The sequence below is a fragment of the Agelaius phoeniceus genome, chromosome 3 (assembly GCF_051311805.1).
Source record: "Agelaius phoeniceus isolate bAgePho1 chromosome 3, bAgePho1.hap1, whole genome shotgun sequence".
Lineage (NCBI taxonomy): Eukaryota > Metazoa > Chordata > Aves > Passeriformes > Icteridae > Agelaius > Agelaius phoeniceus.
Window position 1 is genome coordinate 3,655,427 of NC_135267.1, and position 23,337 is coordinate 3,678,763.

At 42.2% G+C, this 23,337-nt stretch overlaps 1 protein-coding gene across 1 annotated transcript in view; it reads right to left on the reverse strand.

Moving 5' to 3' along the window:
• RP1L1 (RP1 like 1) overlaps nucleotides 1-23,337 on the reverse strand; it is a 45,105-nt gene that overhangs the window by 14,221 nt on the left and 7,547 nt on the right. The window contains exon 2 of the mRNA XM_077176375.1: nucleotides 10,180-10,837. Within this exon, the coding sequence (XP_077032490.1) occupies nucleotides 10,180-10,818 (639 nt within the window). The 5' untranslated portion in view covers nucleotides 10,819-10,837. The remainder of the gene's footprint in view (nucleotides 1-10,179; nucleotides 10,838-23,337) is intronic.

The following is a 23,337-nucleotide window of genomic DNA, read 5'->3' on the forward strand; positions in this document are numbered from 1 at the left end:
CTGCCTCTGCTGGCTGCCAGCCAGCCAAAGACATCTGAGACTGAGAATGTGGAAAAAATGCAAGTCATGGTTCAGAGGACAAATCTATAATCCACCTTCCAAAGGAGTGCAGAGATGCATGGGAGAAACAGGAAAAGCTGGAAAGAGAGGAACTCTAATGGGCTGAGTCCCTGCCCTGTGCTGTCTCACTGCCTCCTTTCCTAGAGCTCTTCCATCTGCTCCATTTTGTCTTCAATTCCCACTTACACCTCCTTGGAGTGTGAACAGCCCAGTTGTTTTGTGGATGTGCCACATCCAATCCAGAGGCATCCAGGCTCTGAACTGATGTATCGTGGTTTAATGATAATGAATTTTGCATTTTATTCATGCAAAGAACCCGTTTGCCCTTCCCTTCCCCAAACTTTGCACCAGAGGAATTAGAGAGTGGTTCTTCTGGGGAGTGGCTGGGTGATCTGTGGTCAGAAGGTGAATCATGGGGTGTTGCCACTCCATGCCCACATACAAATTAGTAAAGTAGTGGAAGAAAAGGAGGAGGAAGAGATCAGGAAGTGCATGAATTCTTCTCTCTAACTTGAGCAGGGGTCAGAAGGCTCTTCCCTGTCGTCGGGAGGAACACAGAACAAGAGGTAGTACTGAACTTGGAGTGAGGAAATACTGCATGGAAATGGGTCAAATCCCCTGGAAATGGTAGCTTCCAAATTGTTGGTCAAGAAGAGAGCACACAGCATCCCTTGCATCTCCCAGATCAAAACTCACATGGTTTCTTAAACTTAATTAAATATCAGGTCCCCAGATCCACACAGAATCATGGAATGGTTTGGGTGGGAAGGAGCTTCACAAATCATCCGGTTCTACCCCTGCCATGGGCAGGGACACCTTCCACCATCCCAGGTTGCTCCAAGCCCCATTCTAACCTGACCTTGGACACTTCCAAGGATCCAGGGGCAGGACAGCTTCTCTGGGTAACCTGTTCCAGGGCCTCCCCACCCTCACAGGGAAGAATTTCATCTCAATATCCCATCTAACCCTGCCCTCTGTCAGTCTGAAGCCATTACCCCTTGTCCTGTCACCCCATGTCCTTGTCCAAAGTCTCTCTCCATCTTTCTTGCAGGCTCCCTTCAGGTACTGGAAGACTCATCACAAAACCTTCTTTTACCAAAGAAAAATGCATATATCAGGACAGATTCCAGTGTCCAAGGCTCTTGTAATTACAAGGTGCCGCCTTTATTTGATGCTTATTTAATGAGAATATGGGTAAGTCCAGTGTTCCATGTGCTGAAATGCATCAATGTAAGATAATTTGCCATTCCAACATTTCTCCAAACATCAGCATCCTCTAGATTTTTACAGACACAACCTGTTCGGGTTTCAAGTTTGCCCACAGTGTAAAGATCCATGAAAAAATGAGAATTTTGGAAGGCCATGAAGCACTCAATGAGCCAAGTAAAATACACGAAAGAGAGAGGAAAAATGCAATAATTCCCTGCTCTGCTTTCTCAGTCAAGCACAGGCAAAGATCATGTGCAGCTATTCCTCTGCTGGCAGCTTTTCCTGGAGTACTCATGGATGCTTTTTCCCCGTGTGTGACAGTTTGCACACATATCAAATAAACATACTGGGTTTTGCCCTGAAAATACTTTGGGTGAGCAACTCTTTCATCATTCCAAGAGAAATACTGCAATCAGAAAACCTGTAGCTGTTGGAAATCACTTGGGTAGCAGCAGAAGAGAAACACTTCATGGGAAAAGGGAAAAGGGGAGGGGAAGAGGATTGATGGGGAAATTAAAGGCATGGAGAAAGCATGTTTTTAAGAAAGAGGTGAAGAGGACATAAATGGGAAGAAAAGTGATTTCTAGCCTGGTTCAGTTTGGAAGTTTTGATTGTGTGAGGGGTGCCAGCAGTCCTGCCCCTGTCCACGTTGCAGTGGCCTTATATGCAAGTTTTGATGGCCTTTTCTGTCCCCACCCACCCTGTCAGCTCAAAATTAGGTCTGACAGTGTTCAAGCTGTGAAGCAGCCAGAGAAAGAGCAAACTGCTGTTAAAGGTGCAAATTACACTGAGAAGAGGGGACAGCCTTTCTAGAAAAGTTTCGCTGTTGATGTTTTTCACCTTCTGACTGAAATCAGAGTCCCCCACCTGCCCCTTTGGCATTGGGTTCATTAAATCTGGTCCATCCAACACCAGCCTTTGAAAATGATGAGTCAGAGTAACATCCACTCCACCCCAAGAGCCTGCCCTGATCCTCTCCTGGGGCAGGATTAGCTTAAAAATTGACGTGCCTTGAAAAATGTGAAACATTTGGTTCTTGTGCTCAGCCTTGTGGTGGCTGAGTCAGTGGGAAGGTTCCAGTTTGGGGGTTCAAGCTTTTCCCCAGGACCAGAAGTTGTCAAAACTCACTCCTTGCATATGGAGAATATTTACATCGTGGATGAGCAGGTATTCCAGTCGGAAACTGTGGGAGAAGGAGGGAAGGACAACATAGTTGTGCTCAATTATCTCTAGGAGCTGGGGCTGAGGATATAAACCCTCCTGGATCAAGTTCACACATCCATAGGGAATTGATCCATGGTCTTACCATCTTGGATGTCTCTTAGCACAACCACTGTGGGTAAAATCTGTGGACTCCAGCAGCTCTGGGCACAAAGAGAGACACATTCAGCTGAAAATTTTGGTTTATTTGACTATTTTTTTGTTACTGAGTCCAAGTTTCATTCTCATTTTGCAAAGTCCATGGTACAAATGGGAAAAGTGGGAAGATTTTTACTTCTACTTCCAGACCTTGCTAAGAGTTGCAGCAAAATCCTTTGAATTCCATGTTCAAGGCCCAAAAGAAAGAGGAAAATTGGTGCAAATGTAAAAATCCTATCTTTTCCTCTCCTTTTACTGGCTAAAGACTCCCAAGTCTGCATTTGTAAAACCTGATTTCCCTAAGAAAAAAAACCCACAGTCTTTCCTGTGAAAATTCTTTGAAGAAAGTGATTTCTACTGAAAGTACTTACAAAAAATTCACAGTTTTTCCAGGAGAGGGTGGAATTCTGCTATTTTTTGTACTCTCAGCAAATGAATAAATAGAGAGATCATGCTGACAAATCTTAACTCTCCTGAATCCACTTTTATTTAGTGCTCCTTTTCTGGACTGTAAATAGAGCCATCAACAGGAAAAGATTCATATTCCTCATAAAATATTTTGTAACACAACTTTTTCTGATGAACCCTGATTTTTCCCAGCAATTTAACTGTTACTGACATAGAGCTGTTTTTATTGGCTCAATACATTTTTTTTTCATAAATAAAACCCCGATACAGGATTTTTATATCAAGTTTAAATTACTCTTATGCACTTTTGTGCCCTTTGTTGCATTGACAAATCTGCATTTTGTAAGTCTGGGGTATTTTGTTTCTTCTTTAACTGTCTGTAATCTTTCCAGACTTCTAAGCTTCTATATGTTGGTAACTATATAATACTTTCCTCTAAGTATTTTCTAAAATTTGTTTAAAATGGGAAAAAACCTAAATGTGACAAAATTGTACCTACAAAAAAATCAATTCCTTTTTTTCCAAAACTACTTACATTTAAAAACCAAATCATTTGTTCATTTGGGAAAACCCAGAAATGCCAAAAATAGTTGTAGGAGGTACCCATAGCATGGCAGAAACTTTTGGCTGTCTAACTGAAGTCCATAAGGCCAAGTCAAATGAGTGGAAGAATTTCCTATATTGCTATTAGGAAAAATTAGGAAATATTAGTGATCATACAACCAAGGCTGCCAGAACTCCAGAAGGGTTTGGACAGCACTCTCAGGAACACTGTGGGATTTTTAGGATGTCCTGTGCAGGGCCAGGAGTTGGACTGCATGATCCTTGGGAGTGCCTTCCAGCTCTGGATATTCCATGATTCCGTGAGTATTGCATATACTCAACAACATTATTTGAAATGTATTTGCCCTGGATTAAATTCAAAAGGATTAGAAAGCAATTACACTTTACTCCATTATTACTGAAAGAACAAAACCTCCTCAGGCTAAAGGAATCATCTGCATTTGGTGTATGGTAGATAAGAAAGTATCAGATTTGCCGCACGTTAGATAAGAAAGTCGCTAAACACGGGGTCCCTTTAACTCTACCTTGTAAGGCACCTGGCCAGATGATCTCAGGGCATCTCAAAGGTTCACAGAACACACCTGGATATGAATCTTCTTGTGGATGAGGTTCATGGAAAGTTTTGCTGAGGTTTACAGATCGCTTGTGTAAATCTCGTTGGAGTCATTGTGGTTTTGGCATGCAATCAGAGAATATCGAACCTGAAACCTGTGGTTTGTTTTTAGACCATGAGTCACACACGTGGTGGGTGGAAAAGTGGCACAGCTCACTTGATAACAACAGTTTGCTCCAGATCAGGGCCTGGAATTCACTGCAATCCTTCATACCTGAGCACAGAAACCGAGTGTCACAGCAGATACATCAACCTGCAAGCAGAAAATTAACGATCCCACGGGGGCAAATTATCACCTCTCTTCTCCCACTGTTTATATACACACACCACATTTGAAACCAGCTTATCTGCCTCCATGTATCCCGTTTTCCCCCTGCACTTCCATCAGCATCTTGATGATACCTGTCATTAAGACAGATGATCTTGGTAGAAAGCCACATGAGTGGCCGAGAGGATGCCTGCGGGCAGCCTACAGATGTCCCAGGAATGGCTCTATGGATGTGTAAATCTGAGTCAGGAAATATGTCAGACAAGCCTGTTTCCTGGCCTTGCACCCCTAGGTCGCTGAAAATACAGTCATTATCAAGAACTACTCAGCAATAATAGTTAGGCCACCAACTTGGCTAGTAACATCTAAAAATAAAAGTTCTGCCTTTACTGCTAAAAGTCAGTTCTGGATCCAGGGCACTGGAACAGAGTTGCCTCTACCACTCTTTTTAGAGTGTTTTTTAGAGCATTTAAGCCTGGATCAGCTGGCACTCTACCAAACAATTCCTGGGCAGATCTGGGAGTTAACACACGCCAGGGAGCTTTTCTAAGAAGTGGTTTGAATGTGGCCACCCCTGTGGGAATTAGACCCTATTTTGTGCCCTACAAAGTGTGATTATCCACAGATGGTGCCATTTGGTGCCAGATTTTGTGCTCTGGTACTTTCCTGGCTACTGGAATAGCTGTGAGGGCTCATTGTGCTGCTTTGGGCTGAAGATCTTATCCTACAGGTTACTGGAGATCGGAAAGATGCACCAGGGAAGGAGTCACTTCATTTGGGCAATTCTGTCTTTGTCCAAGACTGGGACATGGTCAAAGATGGCTTGCTTTGCCCCAGAATGGTTGGCAGCTCATGCCAAATTTCACAAATTTGGCAAAAACACAAGAGAAAACTGAGGGTTCTTACCCCAAGGAGTTTCTAGTAACTAATTCTTTACAGTCCCCAGTTTGTGGTGCCTGAGGAAACATTCCTTAACTCGCGATTGCTCCCCTGATTAACCTGTACAGCAATTCTCTGATCCCTCAAGGAAATTCAGTGGCACACAGTGCTCCTTCTGCAACGTTTCTCACTTGCAGAATCTGAGGCAAAATCGAGTCTTTCTGGTCTCCCACTCGACCTTTCCACACAACAAAACCGGATCAGATTCACTCATTTAATGTAACAACTTACAGTCAGCCTTGAGTGCGCCCAAACAAAAAACATCTCGGCCTTGGCCTCACTCCAGCAAACATAAAACTGGCCACATCCCCTGGAAAACTCTTCTGAGGGCTGATAAATCCCACTTGAGCTGCTCTTGGTAATTGCCACCAGCAGCCATGAACTATGTAGAGTATTTGCCATCTCACAGTGTGGTTTCAAACACCATGTGAGGAGGAACGTTGGCTTTTAAGGAAGAGTTTGGTTTGGTTTTTGTTTTAATTCAGGACAGCCAGTAAAAGGAAGGCCTAATGATTCAGTAATCAGGACATCTGTGCCTGGACACAGTCATGGTGCTGGGTTCCTGTGACTTAACAAAGTCTTAATGACTGTTCAGCTGGTGGGCCCTGGATAATTGCCATTTGTAAGGGAAATCCTCTGTCGCTGCCTCATTATCCTACACGTCATTTCTTACAGCCTGGGAGGATTTCTGCCCTTTCTGTGATCTCTGTCTCTTTGCCCCAGAGACATCCTTCCCTCTCCAGAGGCGGGTGGTGGGGATCTGAAGAGAGGTGCATTCCTGTGGTTTAGACCATGAGGAAGAAAAGCCACTACGTGGTATAAAAACTTCCCAGAATGGAGTCAAAAGGTCATTTGATGGAGAAGATAACCTACAATTATTCTTTTTAGTGAGATATCTGCACACCTGGTTCTTTTTTTGGTGTAGAACTGATGTTGTCAGTAAAAACTAGGAAATACGTGATTTCCAACCATCTCATCAGCTAGTGGGTGTAAAGTCCCACACTTGTGTTTCCAATATCTAAATATCTCTAGTACTTTGCCACTGGTATATGAAAACTTAGGCCTAGCTTAATTTACTAGTCTCAGTCAGTCTTCCTTTGTTCTATAATTAATAAAGGGGGTCCAAAAGGCAAAATGTCCCCCCCATCCCAAATGCCTCGTAAGACAATCAGATCTAGATTAATTAATGAATTACATCCAGGATTGTCTGCTTTTTAGTGGGAAAATGTGCACAGAGTTTCACTGGGCAATTGGTTGCATGTCAATGTTAACCTAAATAGAAAATTTCTCTATTTGGGCAGTTAATCCAATTATTTCCAGTTAATCACCTGGAAAACATCAAAGAATGGCTTGACCTGAAAAAAAATTTATGATTTACAATTCTCTTCTTGCTGAAAATTTTACTGATTTTGCTTACAGAAAACTGAACTAAATTTCCCTCCAGATCCATAGTCATCAAATTTCTAGGCAAGAAAAATCTTGGTTAATTTGGGAAAATGGGCTATTTGCCCTGATGAAATGAGTAGTCAAACATTTCAACCTACTTTCTTCAGTGGGATTAGGATTTCCTAGTAGGAAATCTGCTTGATGTTTAGGAATTCAAAATACTGGTTTCCCCTCACTCAAGCCTTCAGGAGTTAGAATGAAAATACAAGTATGCAAATACCAGTAGAACCAAACTGGATGTACTTCTGTGGGAATCAGGGCTTTAAAATTCTCAGATTCTATGATTTTACTTTGAGTTATGATTGAATTAAACTTAGAGGTGTACTGGAAAAATTTGTGGACTACAAAAGGAAGAAATCCCTTTTCTCTGCTTTCTCGAATCAATACTCTGTGAAAGGAACACAAAAGAAGCCTGTTCCATGTGTGTCTAAGTTTATACCCACATAAAGATTTGTAATTTCAAAGTGTCCTGAATTTACTCTATAAAATGGTGAGAATATTAAAATGGAGCAGATGAAAAGAGAGCCAGGAATTTTGGACAGAGGTGATTAAACTCATTTTGGGATTTAAGTTCAGATCTGGAATTACAGTAGTAGAAGAAACAAAAGGACATTGAAGAGCAAACACTCTGAAGTCTATGAAAATCTCTTCCACTGATGGAAGATTGATTAACATGCAAGACAGGAGATTTTTCCCCTTTTTTGTGTTTGGTTTTCAAGAATTCAAGGAAAAACTGGCTGAAAAAATAAACATTGTGAACCTGCTAGTAAATGGTGTGAATTTTGTTATTCTGAGCCAGTCAAATACAAAGTCAATCCATCAGTTGTCCAGATGCATTGCTTAGGAATTATTCTGCTAATCTGTCAAAATATGGGAATAAATATCAAAAGTTACTGTTCCACTCAATCCCAGCCCTCTTTCCCAGAAAGATCTCTGTGCTAAGTCATGGGGGAAAAAATTACACAGATAATTGGGATAAAAGAAGTTTACAAAATTATTTAAAGAGAATTTGATTTATTCTTCAAAGAGAATAAAGCAAGAAAAAAGGAAATACCCAAGAAATATGAAACATCCAGATACCTTTGAATGATCATGGAAGAATGGAAGCTTCTTTCCTGTGTGTTTAACAGAAAATGCAAATTTAAGTATAAAGACAAGATGTGCAGCTAAAATTAAACTCCAGCACCAGTGGAAGGAGGTTATCTCAGGAAAGCTCAAAACTGTGAGTTGAATTCACAATTTTCACTCCTCAATGAAACAGTTATATCTGATGAAAACTCAGACACAATCGACTGTGTATCAGAAACAGAGGTCTTGAAGCTGAGCTATGACACAAAAACTTAGAAGAAGAACAGAGAATCCATGTGAAAGTAAAAGGATTGGTAAAATCCAAGACAGAGTGAATTTTTTGTAGTTTAAATGCTTTACACCCAAGCCTAGAGTAACAGGAAGCCCTAATAGAAATGGTTGTTAAGTGAACAGTAGTAAACACTTTGAAAGCTGGAGGTAAATTACGAAAATTAATAATGGCCAAAAAATTCACTGTAAAAGATTCCCAGGAATGGTATTAATAATCACACATCTCCTAATTATGTGGAAGATGATGATGTGGCTGAGGTTGGACCCCTTGTCACCTATCACTGTGATATTCTGCACAGGAATTAAAGGTGTGAAAATAGAATTATTAAGGCATAAAAATCAACTCCTTATTGACAAAACAGTAATGAAAATTTTCATATTAAAAAAATAGAATCTGAAGGGACTGTGGAGAGATTAAGCGATGGTATTTGACCCACACTCACATTTCTGCTGGTGGCAAACATGGGAAGGTTGGAAAAGACCTCTGGAACATTGAGTTGAGGGTATTGTGTCTAGAGACTGCATATTTAACACATATCTCACCTAAAATATTGGTGTTTATAATAACTAGAAGGAAAATTGTGGGGAATTAATTTAGGAATTACAAGGGGAGCATTAAGACTGTACTAAGAAGTAGAAAGAAAAACATTTCTTTTGAGACATCAGTGAAAATTCTCAAAAGGTGAAGAAGAGGAAGTTGCTATCCGTTCACAAGATTATTATGTTCCTCTGGACTGAGCTGGAGTCCAAGTCTTGAAAACTCGAGAAATCTGTGGCAAAATAAGTTAGTTTTCCATAGGTTATAAAATATCTTGGCAGCAGGATTTGGTTTGGTTGGAAGCTCTTTCCAGACTGGTGAGAATAGCAGAAAGCTCTGTGATAATACACAGGGCTTCCACCAGGAATTATCCCCTCCCTCTCTCCTTCCTATTGCATATTCCTCTCTCTCTGCCAGGTAAAAATGAATTTATTGAAAAATATTCCTACATTTTTCCCCTCCTGGATAATGGGCCATTTGAACCCAGGTCATTTCAGTCACCTGGCTCAGAAAGTGATACCACAAGTGGTTGTGTTTTTACCACTGAGGAGCTGGCACTCAGCCCTGTAAAGGTGGGAAAAGTGGCAAAGGAGCTGGGAATCTCCATTCACTGCAGGGACAGGGACAAGTCAGGATAACTTGTGAGATCCCTTCAAAAAATGGAAGTAAAGGTTAATTAGCTAAAAAGAGATGGAGAAGAAGTCAAGAGAATCTCAGGTTTGTCCAGAAAATTCCTTTGGGAACATAGGAATGAAGGGATTGCCATGCCTTGAATTTATCATAAGAATTTCCCCCACAGCAGATTCACTAATTCATCAATAGGAAAGTGTCTCTTGATCCCATTCAAACACTATTTTTTTATGCATTAATTGGTGATCTTATCATATCATGTGTCATGGATGTGTTCTGCCCAGTTTTGAACTGAAACTGCCGCATCTTATCTTATTTTATCTTATCATCATTGGTTATCTTATCATCTCTGTTGAGGATCCCACATCATGAGCAGGACCCTGTTCTGTGGGGAGCTGTGCAACCACAGGGTGCTACCTAAAGACCACCTTATTCTGCTGAATTCCCAGTGGTCAGGTATGGAAAAGTTGAACATGTGTTGGGACATGCCTCCCAAAAAAAGGTGAGAAACACTGTAACTAGAAGGGGGTTTATATCTGACTGCAAAATATTCAAACCTCCTATTGACCCCAAACAATATTTGGCATGAAGTTCAGTCTTGAGTGGCTGAACAAGATTCTTCTGCATCAAACTATTGTGTAATTAATGGTCAAGTGATTAATGTGACAAAGCCTGAAGGATTAAGGTAAGGTGGATAAACTTTTGGACCCATGAGCTAAAGGATTTACATCACAAGGAACGTGATGATTCCTGTTTGAGTAATTGACCAGCACCAGAGATATTTACCTTCTTCCCATCAATAGTGTAGAGCTTCTTCACCGGGAACTGCAGGATCTCCGTGATCTCATCCAGGAGCGTTTTGAAACTCCGGGCATTTCTGCGGTTCAGGATGATGGAACGCCGAAATCCGCTTTCCCCATTCTTAACCAGAGTGATTTTCTTGGGTATTCTGGGGCCATGGTGAGTGAAAGGTGCAGAATAATCTTCCAGCTTGCCCTCCTGAGCCGCTCTCCTCATGGTGCTGGAGGGGCGACTGCTCCGCGGCGGCGCCGGCCTGTGTCCCCCGGAGGTGATGCTGATGGGCTTCACGTACTTCTTGTCGGAGCACAGGTAGCACCCTCCATCCTCCAGCTGGTCCAGCTCACTGATGCAGTGTATTCCTCGTGGGGTGGTGATGGTCCGGACCCCGAAGGGCAGCGGGACCCGATGGGAGAGGTCGTCCATGAGCGCGTTGAAGCTCTTGAAGCTCCGCTGGTTGATGGCCATCTTGACTCCCGCAAACTGAGGGTCTCCACTCTTGAAGAAGGTTATTTTCTTGGCTGGAGGGACCTTGGTGAGGGTGCTGGCCCGAGCCACGGAGGGGAGGGGTGGCTCATAGTTGTAGGAGCTGGTGGTTGACAGGTAGTCAGCAGGCACCTGAGTCATCCCTCTTGCTTAAAGGTAACTACAAAGAGAAGGAAAAAACAGAGTGGGGTTTGTTTGAGTTAGGAAGCATCAGGGCCTGATTGCTGTGGGAGCAAGGTTTGTGCTCCTCACAACAGCTCCATCATGAGCAGATTGTACCAAGGGCTCTTAGGAATTCATGGATCAGGCAGGAACAGGGAAGAACAGCAGGAAGAGCATCCATAACCCTGCTCCTCACAGTCAAACCCTCCTGGTCCTGCAGATTCCAGTGGGAATCCAGTCAGTGTCGGTCACCCCTCAGGCATAAAAAACATGAGTCAGACCCCAAGCAAAACCCACAAAAAGTGCATTGTTTCCTTTGGAGTTTTGTGTCTTCCTTGCTTATATTTTTGAGGTTTTCTCTGAAATTATCAGAGCCAGTGATTACTTCGAATTTATTTTTACAAGCACAGCACTGAGATTCTCATGTAACCCTTTAACCCCATGGACTGGAGCGTAACAAAAACCAAAACAAAGCTGAATTTCTTCATGTTGTGATTATATTTTGTAGCACACAATCAGTCCTAAGCTCACTGAGGGGCAGAGCCGTCTGGTTTTAGAACAGGCCATGCCATAACTTGCTGAGTTCTGGATGAAAAATTTCTGGCAATTATGCAAACAAGTAACAAATAGCACAAGGCAACAAATAGGACTAGAAAACTTGGTTCTGCTAAAGGGTGGGAAAATTGGAGATTGGTTGGGATCGTCTGCCCAATTTTTAAAAGATAAACTGATTTTGGTGTTTCAGTCTGGTGGTTGCATGCCACATTTTGAACACAAGTGCTTTTAATGTACTGTCCCGATGAAGACAAGACTCCTTATTACTTGCCCTTGTTAAATCCATTGCCATGGAAGCCAGTTGCTAAAAAATTTATACCTCACATGGATTGAAATTATTATGCCCAAAAAAGAAGACAACTTGGTTTTGACATGAAAAAAAATTAAAGAAATAACACTATTTTTATAACTGGCTGCAATGAGCACAATACTTTTATTTCATGAAACAAGCAGTGATTCTCCAGTTTACTCTGAGTTAATTACTCAGACTTCAGTGGAGACTTTAAAAATGGCACTTAGATATGTCATCTTCAGGTCATTTATCTGCTCACAGATAGGAAATAATTTGAATTGTTAGTAAGGAATCAGTAGAATTGCAACTTGCAGAAGGGGTTTTTGGCCACAAACACCTACATTAAATTTATTTTCCAAATTCTGTTCTTAGTTGGTATCAGTTTTCTATGGTAACTTTCAAAAAATATCTTACAGGAAAGGAAATTCTTTTAGTGCTCACAAATGAATTAGAAAACAGTTAATGTATTTATAATTGAATGGTTCATTCAGTTTGCTCCTGGGTACCTCTCTTGCAGCAGCTGAATGAAGTTCTAGTTTGAATAATTGTGATAATCACAATTTATCCTTTCAGGAATCAATTTGGTGCCCACTGCCATTAATGGGAATTTTGTCACTGTTGAAGCACTCAAAAAGCTGTAAATGCTGAATTTCTCTACATTTTAGAACAAAACCATTATATGCTTACCACAGTACCCTCAAGTAAAATATTTGTACACGTTGTACGCTGGCAAATGCTGCAATAAATGGAAGTTTGAGCTCAGCAAGGTGACAAAAGACATTAGGCATCATTTGAAAAACCATTATTGTGACAAATCCCTGCTTTTTTTTACATCCAGGCACACCCCAAAGATTTCAGTATGATTTATTCTTTCCATGTACACATTTCACCAAGCAATTATTCACTTATTTATTTCCCAGTTAAAGGTCAATCCATTACTCCAACTCATCATTTCCAGGGAAAAAAGATCTCATTTCTCTATTTTCCAACAGCTTCCAGAAAGGTGGGTTCAAACTTTCTCCACAAGCCCCACACTGCAGCTTTCAAACAGTGACAGCATCATTTCCAAACAAAGCCATTATCCAAATTGTAGTCACTGGACAAATGGTGATCCACAATATGCTGACTGCATTCCCAGAAATCTAAACTGCTTCCCAAGGATTTATTGTACTTTTTTTTCAAGTTTTTAAATCATATTGTAAAAAATACGGAAAAAAATTAAATACAGGACAAACCATAACATGCTTTCCCAATACTATTTTTCTTGGGAAATAATTTCATAGAATTGCTATGGGATGACTAATTTAAAGGAATATTATTCCTTCAGTTTTGGGTGATAGAGCTGATTACCCACCCCAGCCTAGAGGGTCTCTCAGATCTGCTCTTACAAAGCCAAATATCAACCAAAAAAAAAGAAAATATAAACAGACAGAGGAGTTTAATATTATCCATTTGAAGGGTCAGAGTTGGAAGAGAATGCTACTGTTAATCTGCAAAGGAAAATGCTCATCTTACCCAAATACACCTTTTTAGAGAAAAGAGAGAAGTCTCAATCCATATTTTTGTACTTACATTGAAATACTTCATCCCTCTGGCTCAAGATGACTTTTTCTTACGGAATATCCAAGGGATTAAAAACAAAACCAACCAAATAATAATAATTTAGAAAAGCAACACATCCAACCAGCCACCTGCAGGATCAAACACACTGGAAAAGGCAGGGAAAAATGTTAACAGGTTACCTGCTGTCAATCAAACTGGCCTCAAAATGACTGACCACAGCTTGGAGGGTTAAGCAGGGCTGTGTTGCTAAGGATAGAAAGAAAAGCTACCTAAGCTGCTGAAGAAGGCTCTCAAATCCACTGGGGCTTTAGCCACAATTTGTCCAATCCCTCTTTTCCTTGTGGCCATGTAACTCCAGCATAAATCTGACTCTGTTGTGAAATCACACCTGAAAATGCAATTCCTCTCTCAAATAAAGGCCTGCAGAGACCTGGAAAACTTTCCTGATCCAACCCACTCATTAAAATGCTTTGGAATCTTATTTCACTTTTGGACTCCAGGGAAATCAGTGGGACTGGAGTAAGAATGATGGCTCTGAAGGATTTGTGTGGATCTGTCACTTTTCACCTGGCTGATAGTCCCTTACTCAGGACAGAGATGGGTGAGATCCATAACAACTTTTTCAGGGGAATATTAACAGGAAAGTCTGGAGAGCCCTAACCCCAAAATTTTCAAGTCCATGGCAGATACAAAGTCACAGATTCAGAATGATGCTCAGCAGCTGGATCACTGAGATTTGAGCATGAAATACAGACAGACAAGCACATGAATGACAAATAATGGGAAATAACTTGTTCTGTCATAATTCACCCCTAAGAGCCTTCCTGTTTTGTCTCTCAGTTCCTACTTGCAAAAAAAAGACACGTGAAAACAACAACAAAAAAAATCAGTTGGATTTAGGCGCAAAATCAGTGAGAAATCTCACTCCTGCATGGACTGGAATTCTTGAAGATTGGACCTGATGATCTTGGAGGTCTTTTCCAACCTTAGTGACTGTGATTCTGTGATTCCACTACTTACACAGCCTGTGCACCTCTCTCTCTCCCAACACTGAGCACATTCTTTTGCAGAAACAAATTACATGCAGAGAGATCAGGGTCATAAAGGGCTTCTATTACAAGGGCAGGGATTTGGGGATCCTGCAAGAATAAATCCAGTGAGGTTTACATCTCAGATCCTTAACAGGAATCTTCTAAATGTAACGCCAGTGTAGGAGCTGTTACAATCCTCTTTGTACTGCATTTTCCAGGTGTGGACACATCTTTGAGGGTCCAGAGGCCATTCCTGTGGAATCCTTCACCCAGAGGACCAAGGTCATCTCTTTGTAGTCTTGCATTGGGTATAAGAGGTCACAGCTCTACAGGAAAATTTGTAGGAGTCCATCCATGGGAAGGACTGAACCCCTCATGGAGGCCTCTCTACACACTCAGGGCTGTGCCAGGAACCAGAGCTGGTTCCTGTTTTTCAATTTCCTTTCACAGTTTGAAATGAAATCTCAAGAAGACTAAAGTATAACAGGCAGGGGAGTCCTGGACTTCTCAACGTTTCAAACCTCTGTTGTTGGAATTCACAGAGAGGAAGCTGTGTGACCCCTTAGCCAAAACCTAATGGAATGGTTTGGGTTGGAAGGGGCATTAAAGATCATCTCATTCCACCCTCTGCCATGGACAGAGACAGTTTCCACTCTCCCAGGTTGCTCCAACCTGGCCTTGGACACTTCCAGGGATCCAGGGGCAGCCACAGGTTCTCTGGGCACCCTGTGCCAGGGCCTGACCACCCTCAGAGGCAGGAATTCCTGTCCAATATCCCATCTAACCCTGCCCTCTGGCAGTGGGAAGCCATTCCCTGTGTCCTGTTCCTCCTGTTCCTTGTCCAAAGTCCCTCTCCACTCTCCTGGAGGGCCCCTTCACTTGCAGCATTAACATCTGTTCACATCAGCCTTCACCTTCTGTCCCTTGCACTGCTCTTATCTTGGAAAGTTTTTCCCCTCCATCTCTTTGTCAGGGGTGTAGAAGAAGTAGAGGGATCTAGGTGTCACCCAGAAGGTGCCTGAGCCAAGGCAGGAGAGCTGTCAGGAAATGTGACTCTGTGAATTGAGCATCACTGCTCAAGATCTTTATGAAGAGCTTCCAGACTCGACTTAAATACTTTAAATTATCAAGAATCCATTCCATCCAGCAGTGACAGCTCATTAATCTCACTTAATACTAAAATCTGTGTCTTTCCTCTCACCTGAACAGTCCCAGTGTCAATTTTTTATGACTTTTTTTGATTTATCAGGGTGCAGAATTTGGCCAGGAATTTCTCTTCCCATACAAGCTATTGCAGCTTCTACTTCTGCAAAGTCATTTCTTTCAGACAGAAGAAAAATTTACAGACCACCAAAACATTTGGAATGCAGTTGTTGAAAACTCCAGGTTTGTCTTCCGGGGAAATAATAAACAAAATGATTTCATGTGGAATTTTTCCCAGAGCAGGTGAGAGTTTCTAGCTAGGAAGATGAATCAGTTGGAAGATTTAACCATGTTTTTTTTTCTAAAAAAAGCTCATTTCAATTTGCTCCGTGCTCTTTTTGATGAAGAAAAATATTTTTTATATATCAAAGTGATCTTAATTAACAAGGAGTATTTATGGTCTGACCAAGACAAAGTAATGTATGGAAAATTACAAACTTCGAGAAATTTGATTCATAAAAAGATAAAAGCATTGAATTGGAAAGCAGATTACCCATTTCCCTATGAATATTTTATAATTATCTGAAAGAAGGAGACTAAAATGGATAGAATGTATGTTTTCTCCTCAATTAACTTGTTACTTAAATTACTTGGAAAGGGTTATCAAAAGGGCCTTAAGGTTTTCATTGTTTAGGAGATTTCTGATAGCTAACGTGTCATTCTATTCCATGGATGGATGAGCCTAAACCATTCCTCACTTTCCCTCACCCAGTCCTTGTCAGAGCTGGTCTTAAACCCATGGAAAATCACCTCCAGGTAGGAACAGTGTTGGAGATTTCAGGGATTGACACCATTCCTTCAACCTCACTGCTGGATCAGAAAGGAAGCTGGAGATGCAAACTCTGTCTTCTGTGCCAAAAAATGTTCTCAATTTGACAGCACCTACAGCTTGGAACATTTTCATCAACTGTTTCCTAGGATGGTTTGGATTCACTGCATCTAAAATCAAGAATTTCTTTTCCTTCTCTTCTGGGATTTTTTTTTTTTTTTGGAATTTGCAGGGTAGATGGATGGGTAAAGGCTCCATCTCTGGCAACATTCACGGACAGGTTGGATGGAGCTCTGAGCAACCTGGTCTGGTGGAAAGTTCCCTGCCCATGGCAGAGGGGTGGAATTAAGTGGTCTTTAAGGTCCCATCTATGATTCTAGGAGTGCGTGCTGTGGCTAGAGATGATAAGAGCACGGGAATTGTTGAACCTGGAGAAGGACTTGGAAACACCCACATCCTTGTCTATAACTGCCTAGGGCATGGTGTAGGTTTGGGATAGAGACTCTTCCCAGAAGAGCAAAGCATTGAGACATGGCAGACACAAGTGGCAGCAGAAAAAAGGTTATTTTGGCAGGAGAAAGAAATAATTTGTGATGATGATCAGAGACTGGGGCCTCAGAGGTAGAGCCAAATCCGAGGATACTCAAAACTCATCTGATCTGCTGAGACTGGGAGTGCAGAACCTCCGAAATCTCTTCCAGCCTAATTTGTTCTGTGATTTAGCAAAGGCAAGGCAGCTTCTACAAAGGTTGCCTGCACTGGGTCAGGGTCCTGTAGCAGTTGGAATCCACCTAAATGCCAGTTTAATGTGATCCTTCCTTTGCAGCCACTGTTCCATCATCAGAGATGATTTCTGTGATCTGATGGAATATTCCACCTCAAATTTCTTTAACATTACTTGCTCTTCCCTTTTGTGATCACTGGATTTCCTTCTAAAAATTCAAATATTCATTTACACATGTGACTTTTTGTTGTTCTGGGTTTTGGTGGGGCAGGGGAAATCGGTGGAATTTTTTAACAGGGTAGGGAGGGGTTTTTATTAGTTTGGGGTTTTTTTAAAAGAATGTACTTATTTTTCTTTACTTGGGTCCATATCATTTTGAAACAAGTCAAACCTCAAAGCACAGCAATCCAAGTTGCATTTCCAAGTGCACCCTCCAATGCAAGGGATTACAGTGCACTTAACCCAGGTAATAAAGAAGCCCAGCCTTCTGGAGGATAAGAATTAGTCTCAGGGATCAGATTCATCTACAGAAAATCTCCCTGCTGTTCTAGATGTATTATCTAGTTCATTTTCCAGCCATCAGCAACAGGTGCAAAGAAAGAAAATCTGAATTTGCTGAAAAATCAGGGTGTTTTTTCCCCATGTTCCTGATTTTTAAAGTGTTAATTCTCTAACAAGGTCTTTACAGTTGATACATAATTTTCTATGGGTTTAAATTATGAAACTGAGTGCCTTCAACATGCAATAAAATACATGAGTTGAGAAACTTTGGAGGTTGGGTTTTGGAAACTAGCTGGTGTTTCCCTTCCAACCCAAACCATTCTGTGGTTATTCCTTTGGCAAGAGGAGCCTTCACTATGCAAATAAAAGGGGCATTCATGAAGCTGAAGATCAAACTCCTGGTGTCAGTTCAGAGAGTAGAGACTGAGCCCTAAAGGTCTGGTTCCAGGATCAGGACCTCAGGACAGGACAGGCCTTACCAAGACTGGCTCTAAACCAAGACTTGGTTCAAATTCCTCAGCAGTGAGTTTTGCTTTCTGCTTAGGCTGCATGTGGGAGTAATGGAGTAACCATCCCTCAAAATGTTCAGGAGACACAAAGATGTGTGGGGCCATGGGTGAGTGACAGTGCTGGGTAAGGCTTGGACTCAGTGGTCTTTGTAGTGGCTTTTCCAACCTCAATGACTCTGTGATTTTTGGTGAGCAGGGACAGGGACGCCGTGATTCCTGTTTGTTACCCCTTCCCTACACATCCTGTTGTCCCCATCTCAGAGTCCCTCTATTCAATCACACTGTGACATCTTCACCAGGATGCTGATAAGTACAGTCCACTGTGAGATTAAAACACTCTCCCACCAAACGAGACCTAACTCATAGAGAACTGTTTTCTTTTCCTAAAGAAATGTAGGATTTTTCTTTCCTAAAATGAAAATGAGGGTTTTATAAACTAGAGGCAGACAGGCCAGTTCTGCCACTTGCTCTTGAACACCCACCTGTGGTCTATTGAAACAACAACCCTCAATCATAGAATGGTTGAACTGGAAAAGACCTCCAAGACAATCAAGTCCAACTCGTGACTGATCCCCACCTTGTTACCCACCCCAGAGCACTGAGTGCCACATCCAGTCATTCCTTGGACACCTCCAGGAACTGGGACTCCCACACCTCCCTGGGCAGCCCATTTGGCTGGTCACAGCCACATCTGGGTGTTTCAGAGTCTGCATTGTTTAGCTCCAGCAACAGGGCAGAAATACCTCTAGGATCAGGGACAAAGCTTTTATATCAGAGGGTGTTCCTAGTGCTGGCCCAGGCATTTCCCAGTAATATTGATATAGGCAATCAGCACTGCCCTTTAATCACATTTCTGGCAATATTGAGGAGAATAACTTTGTATTTCCTTCTGAGGTGAAGTTTGATGTCCAACTTGCTCTGCATGTTTGTATTAGGAAATTGATAAACAGAGGTGCTATTTCTCTTCTCTAATAATGAGGGATAGGACCTGAGGGAATGGTTGGAACTGTGTCAGAAGGAGGTTTAGGTTGGATATCAGGAAAAGGTTCTTCCCCAGGAGAGTTTTGGGCACTGGAACAGCCCCAAGGCTGCCAGAGCTCCAGGAGCATTTGGACAACACTCTCAGGCACAGGGTGGCATTGTTGAGGTGCCCTGGGCAGGGCCAGGAGTTGGATCAATGATCTTTGTGGGTCCCTTCCATCTCAGGAGATTCTCTGATTCCATGACTCTATTCATCACACCAGACAGAGGAGAGAGCATGGCAAAACTGGAGCAGCTTGCCCAACTCAAACCTGAAATTGTACAATTAATTACATGAAAGGAACATGATTCCAAAACCACACATGAATCACAAAGATCAGGAATGGGCTGAGCAGATGTTAGCAGATCTTTTTCCTCTCCATGGTAGGGATATCCCTTAATTGCAGCCACACAAGGTGGCTCCTGTACCTCCCACCTCTCATCCCAGGGCTGTTTCCAGCTCAGAGGAGGAAGCTCAGGCACACAAGGAGTTTATAGAGCAGGAGCTGAGATCTCCTAAGCTGGTGAGCTCCTCTGTAACAGGGAATTCCTCTAACAGGGAATTCCTCTCTGTAGCAGGGAATGATGGAAGAGGCTGACATAGTTCATCATCCAGGGAAGCAAACCAGGGGATTGGAGTGAGAAGCTGAAGAATCAGGAATATGCACAAAACCCAGAACCTGAGGCAAGCTGTGCCCAAAAATTGCCACCCAGAGGCTGATTGCTGAGAGAATCCCCATGAGCTTAGGAGAGCTGGATCTGGCCCGGCAGCTCAAGGTTGTACATCAGGAGAAGGAACTCACCACGGGTTCCAGAAACTGCAGGGGCTGGAAGGTTTTTTTCCCCAGTTTCCACAAAAACCACTCAGGACAACAGGCAACCTTGGAAATACATAGACATTTTACTGCCCAGACCTCTGGAGTTCAGCATGTGGTTCTCCATATGTCCAACAACCATTTGCATCCCAGTGTTTCCATTTCCATAGGGCACAAGTCAATTTCCTCTACGGCACCATCATTTCCCTATTTTCCATTTCCAATAAGACATTTACCTGAGATTATTAAACCTTTGAATGAAATGTTGGCTTTTTTTTCCTCAGCACAGATCTCATTTTTCTCACCATTGTTAACATTTCCAGGCCCCTTTATATGATTTCTTTTTCCTTTCTTATGCCCTCAGCTCCTTCCAAATGATTATCAATTCTGATTTTTATTAAGGTGTCTTTCACATTCTTAAAAAAAGTTTTTTTAAAATATATTAAATCAAATCAGCTCCCTCCACAATCCAACATATATATCCTTTCTCTCTCACTTTTTCAATATGTATTGTTGAATCCATGGACAGCATTTATTCAACCAACAATATCTCTTTCTAAAAATGCTTTTAAATAATTTTCCAAGCCAAATCCAGCACTGTGTAAAATCTGATAAACAGTGAAAGAGTCAAATTTCTCTAGAATCATGTGTTTATCTGGCCTTTTGTCTGGAATTCTTCTGCCATACAGCTGTACTCTTATTTGAGCCTCAACATTTGTTCCATTGTATTAGAAGACACAATTTCTCACCTGGAGTGACTCCTTTTGGTTTTGAGCAATAGGAAGAAAAAAATTATCAGGGATATTATCCCAGTTTTTTCTCCTTTATTCATCCCAGTTCACATCAGCTGCCTTTGGGAAGTGACAGAGTTGGTTTCTCAGTTCATTCTCTAACATCCAACTTGTCAAGATCAGCAAAGCTGATCCATGTTCTTTACTTTTTTTTTTTTCAAGTATTCCTCCATTTGTTCTTTACCAATTGGATTTTTTATAGTGACTTCCTTCCTCACTTCAAATCCTGTCCAAATCTCTCTCTTATAGTTTTCTTCTTCAGGTGATTTTTTTTTTTGAGGTGTTAAATAACTCAGCCAGTTTTGAACTATTGTCCTACCTTATTAATTTATTATTAGTCCTGCTTTTTCTGCTACTTTTCCTCTAACCCCAAGATTTATATCCCTCCAGTTCTTACTTATCCTCAATTTTAGTTCACGTCAGCAAAACTCTGACCTCTCATGCAGAGTAGCATTGCTAATACTGGCACCCTGGCCAAAGTCTAAATTTGGTGTTTTCTGTGATTTTTGCTTGCCTACACTTTCAGCACAATTAAACTGCTCTTAATTTCCCCCATCCATTGAATCCCAGTGCCAGACTCTCTGATCAGATGAGGCAGCAAGAGCTCACGGGATCCCTTGGGATTGAACACCTGCTCTGCTCGGGCACTGCGCAGGAGCAGAAGGGACAATGCTTCCCCTCCCCTGCCAGCTGTGGGACAATGGGGGGTATTTCTGACACAAACACTCCTTCCCAGATGTTTTGGAGAGAACAAAGTGTCCTGGTGGGGTTGTCCTCTTCTGGGAGAACAAAATGTCCTGGTGGGGTTGTACAGTCAGGTGGTTCCACAACCGCTCAAACCCCAAACAGGGTCAGGGAGATCCTGTGCAGCCAGGGAACTGGGACAAGGATCAGCCCGTGCATGGATAGTGTGAGGCAAATAAATCCTGCTGGGCAGGGTACTGGAGGCTGGATGTGGATATCTGTAACGACTCCCACTGGGAATGTCACTCCAGCTCTCCTTGAGAGCCACCAGAAAGACGGGATGTCCTTCAGGCTGCGTTCAACCCATGGAATGGTTTGGGTTGGAAGGGATCTTGCAGCTCATCCAGTCCCACCCCCTGCTATGGCCAGGGACACCTCCCACTATCCCAGGTTGCTCCAAGCTCTGTCCAGCCTGGTCTTGGACACTTCCAGGGATCCAGGGACAGCCACAGCTGCTCTGGGGAACCACAGCCAGGGCCTCCCCATCCTCACAGCCAGGAATTCCTTCCCACTATCCCATTTATCCCTACTCTCTGGCAGTGGAAAGCCATTCCCTGTGTCCTGTCCCTCCTGTTCCTTGTCCCCAGTCCCTCTCCAGCTCTCTTGGAGCCCCTTTAGGCTCTGGAAGGGGCTCTGAGCTCTCCCTGGACGCTTCTTTTCTCCAGGTGAGCACCCCCAGCTCTCCCCGCCTGGCTCCACACCCTGGAGCATCTCCATGGGCTCCTCTGGACTCATTCCAGCAGCTCCACATCCTTAATCCTTCACTGGAAGTCTCAAATTAACTCTATCTTAGAACTGTTGTTTTTCTCCACTGTCTGGAGAAGAAGCTCAAGGTGATGAACACAGAAGGGTACAATAAGGTTGTTTCATCCTTTTTGTCTCATTCCCTGTGTCCTGGATCTAAATTATGAGAAGTGAGTGCTTGAATGGCTCCTTGCTAACCCTTCAAAGACCATGGTTAAAATATTTTTTTTTAATTGAATTGAAAAGGACTACTGAGAGTGAACTCCTGAAGTACTGAGAAGGAAGGGAGTAAAAGCCCCCAGAGACCACTGCATTTCCTCCTGAGCTGACCCTCCAAATAGCATTCCTTCGATATTCTTGAGAGATGAGAAAGTAAAAAAGAAATTACATTAAATTAAATTAAAAGTTTTGCTTCACCTTAATTACTCTTTCAAAGCATTTTAAAGAATGCATGAAAAAGAACAGAAATGTTATATTGAGACATGGTTTGGGGTCTTTAAGAGATTCCTTTGAACTTGAACTTGTGATTTAAAACAAAACAGCTAAAAAAGTCACCTCCTGCTCCTCCTCCTCCATGTTACCTGTAGTTGAGATCCAGTTCTCCTCATGCAATGGACACCATGTTTTTGACACTTGTTCTGTGTAGCCATGATATTTTCTGAAAAATCCCTTTGCCAGGTTTTTTCACCTGGGAAGGTGAGAGGCCTCAGGAACAAAATGTAAACAATGATTATCTGCTGCTGTGGAATGCAACAGGTGCATCTGTGATTGGTCTCATGTGTTTGTTCCTAATTAATGGCCAATCACAGTCCAGCTGTCTTGGACTGTCTGGTCAGTCACAAGATTTTATTATCATTCCATTCCATTCCATTCCATTCCATTCCATTCCATTCCATTCCATTCCTTTCCTTGCTAGCCTTCTGATGAAATCCTTTCTTCTATTCTTTTAGTATAGATATAACATAATATAATATAATATAATATAAATCATAAAATAATAAATCAAGCCTTCTGAAACATGGAGTCAACATTCTCATCTCTTCCCTCATCCTGGGACCCCTGTGAACACCAGCACAGTTCTGCTCTGCTGCCTTCAGCCCAGAGTAGGATCTGAATGTCCTGGTGCTTCTTCCTCCTCCTCATTCCCTCTCTGCTGACACTGTGATCCCTGTGATGTCATCTGGTGACCACAGCCTTGATATTCATGGTATGAGGAGCAATTCTCCACTGCTGGGTC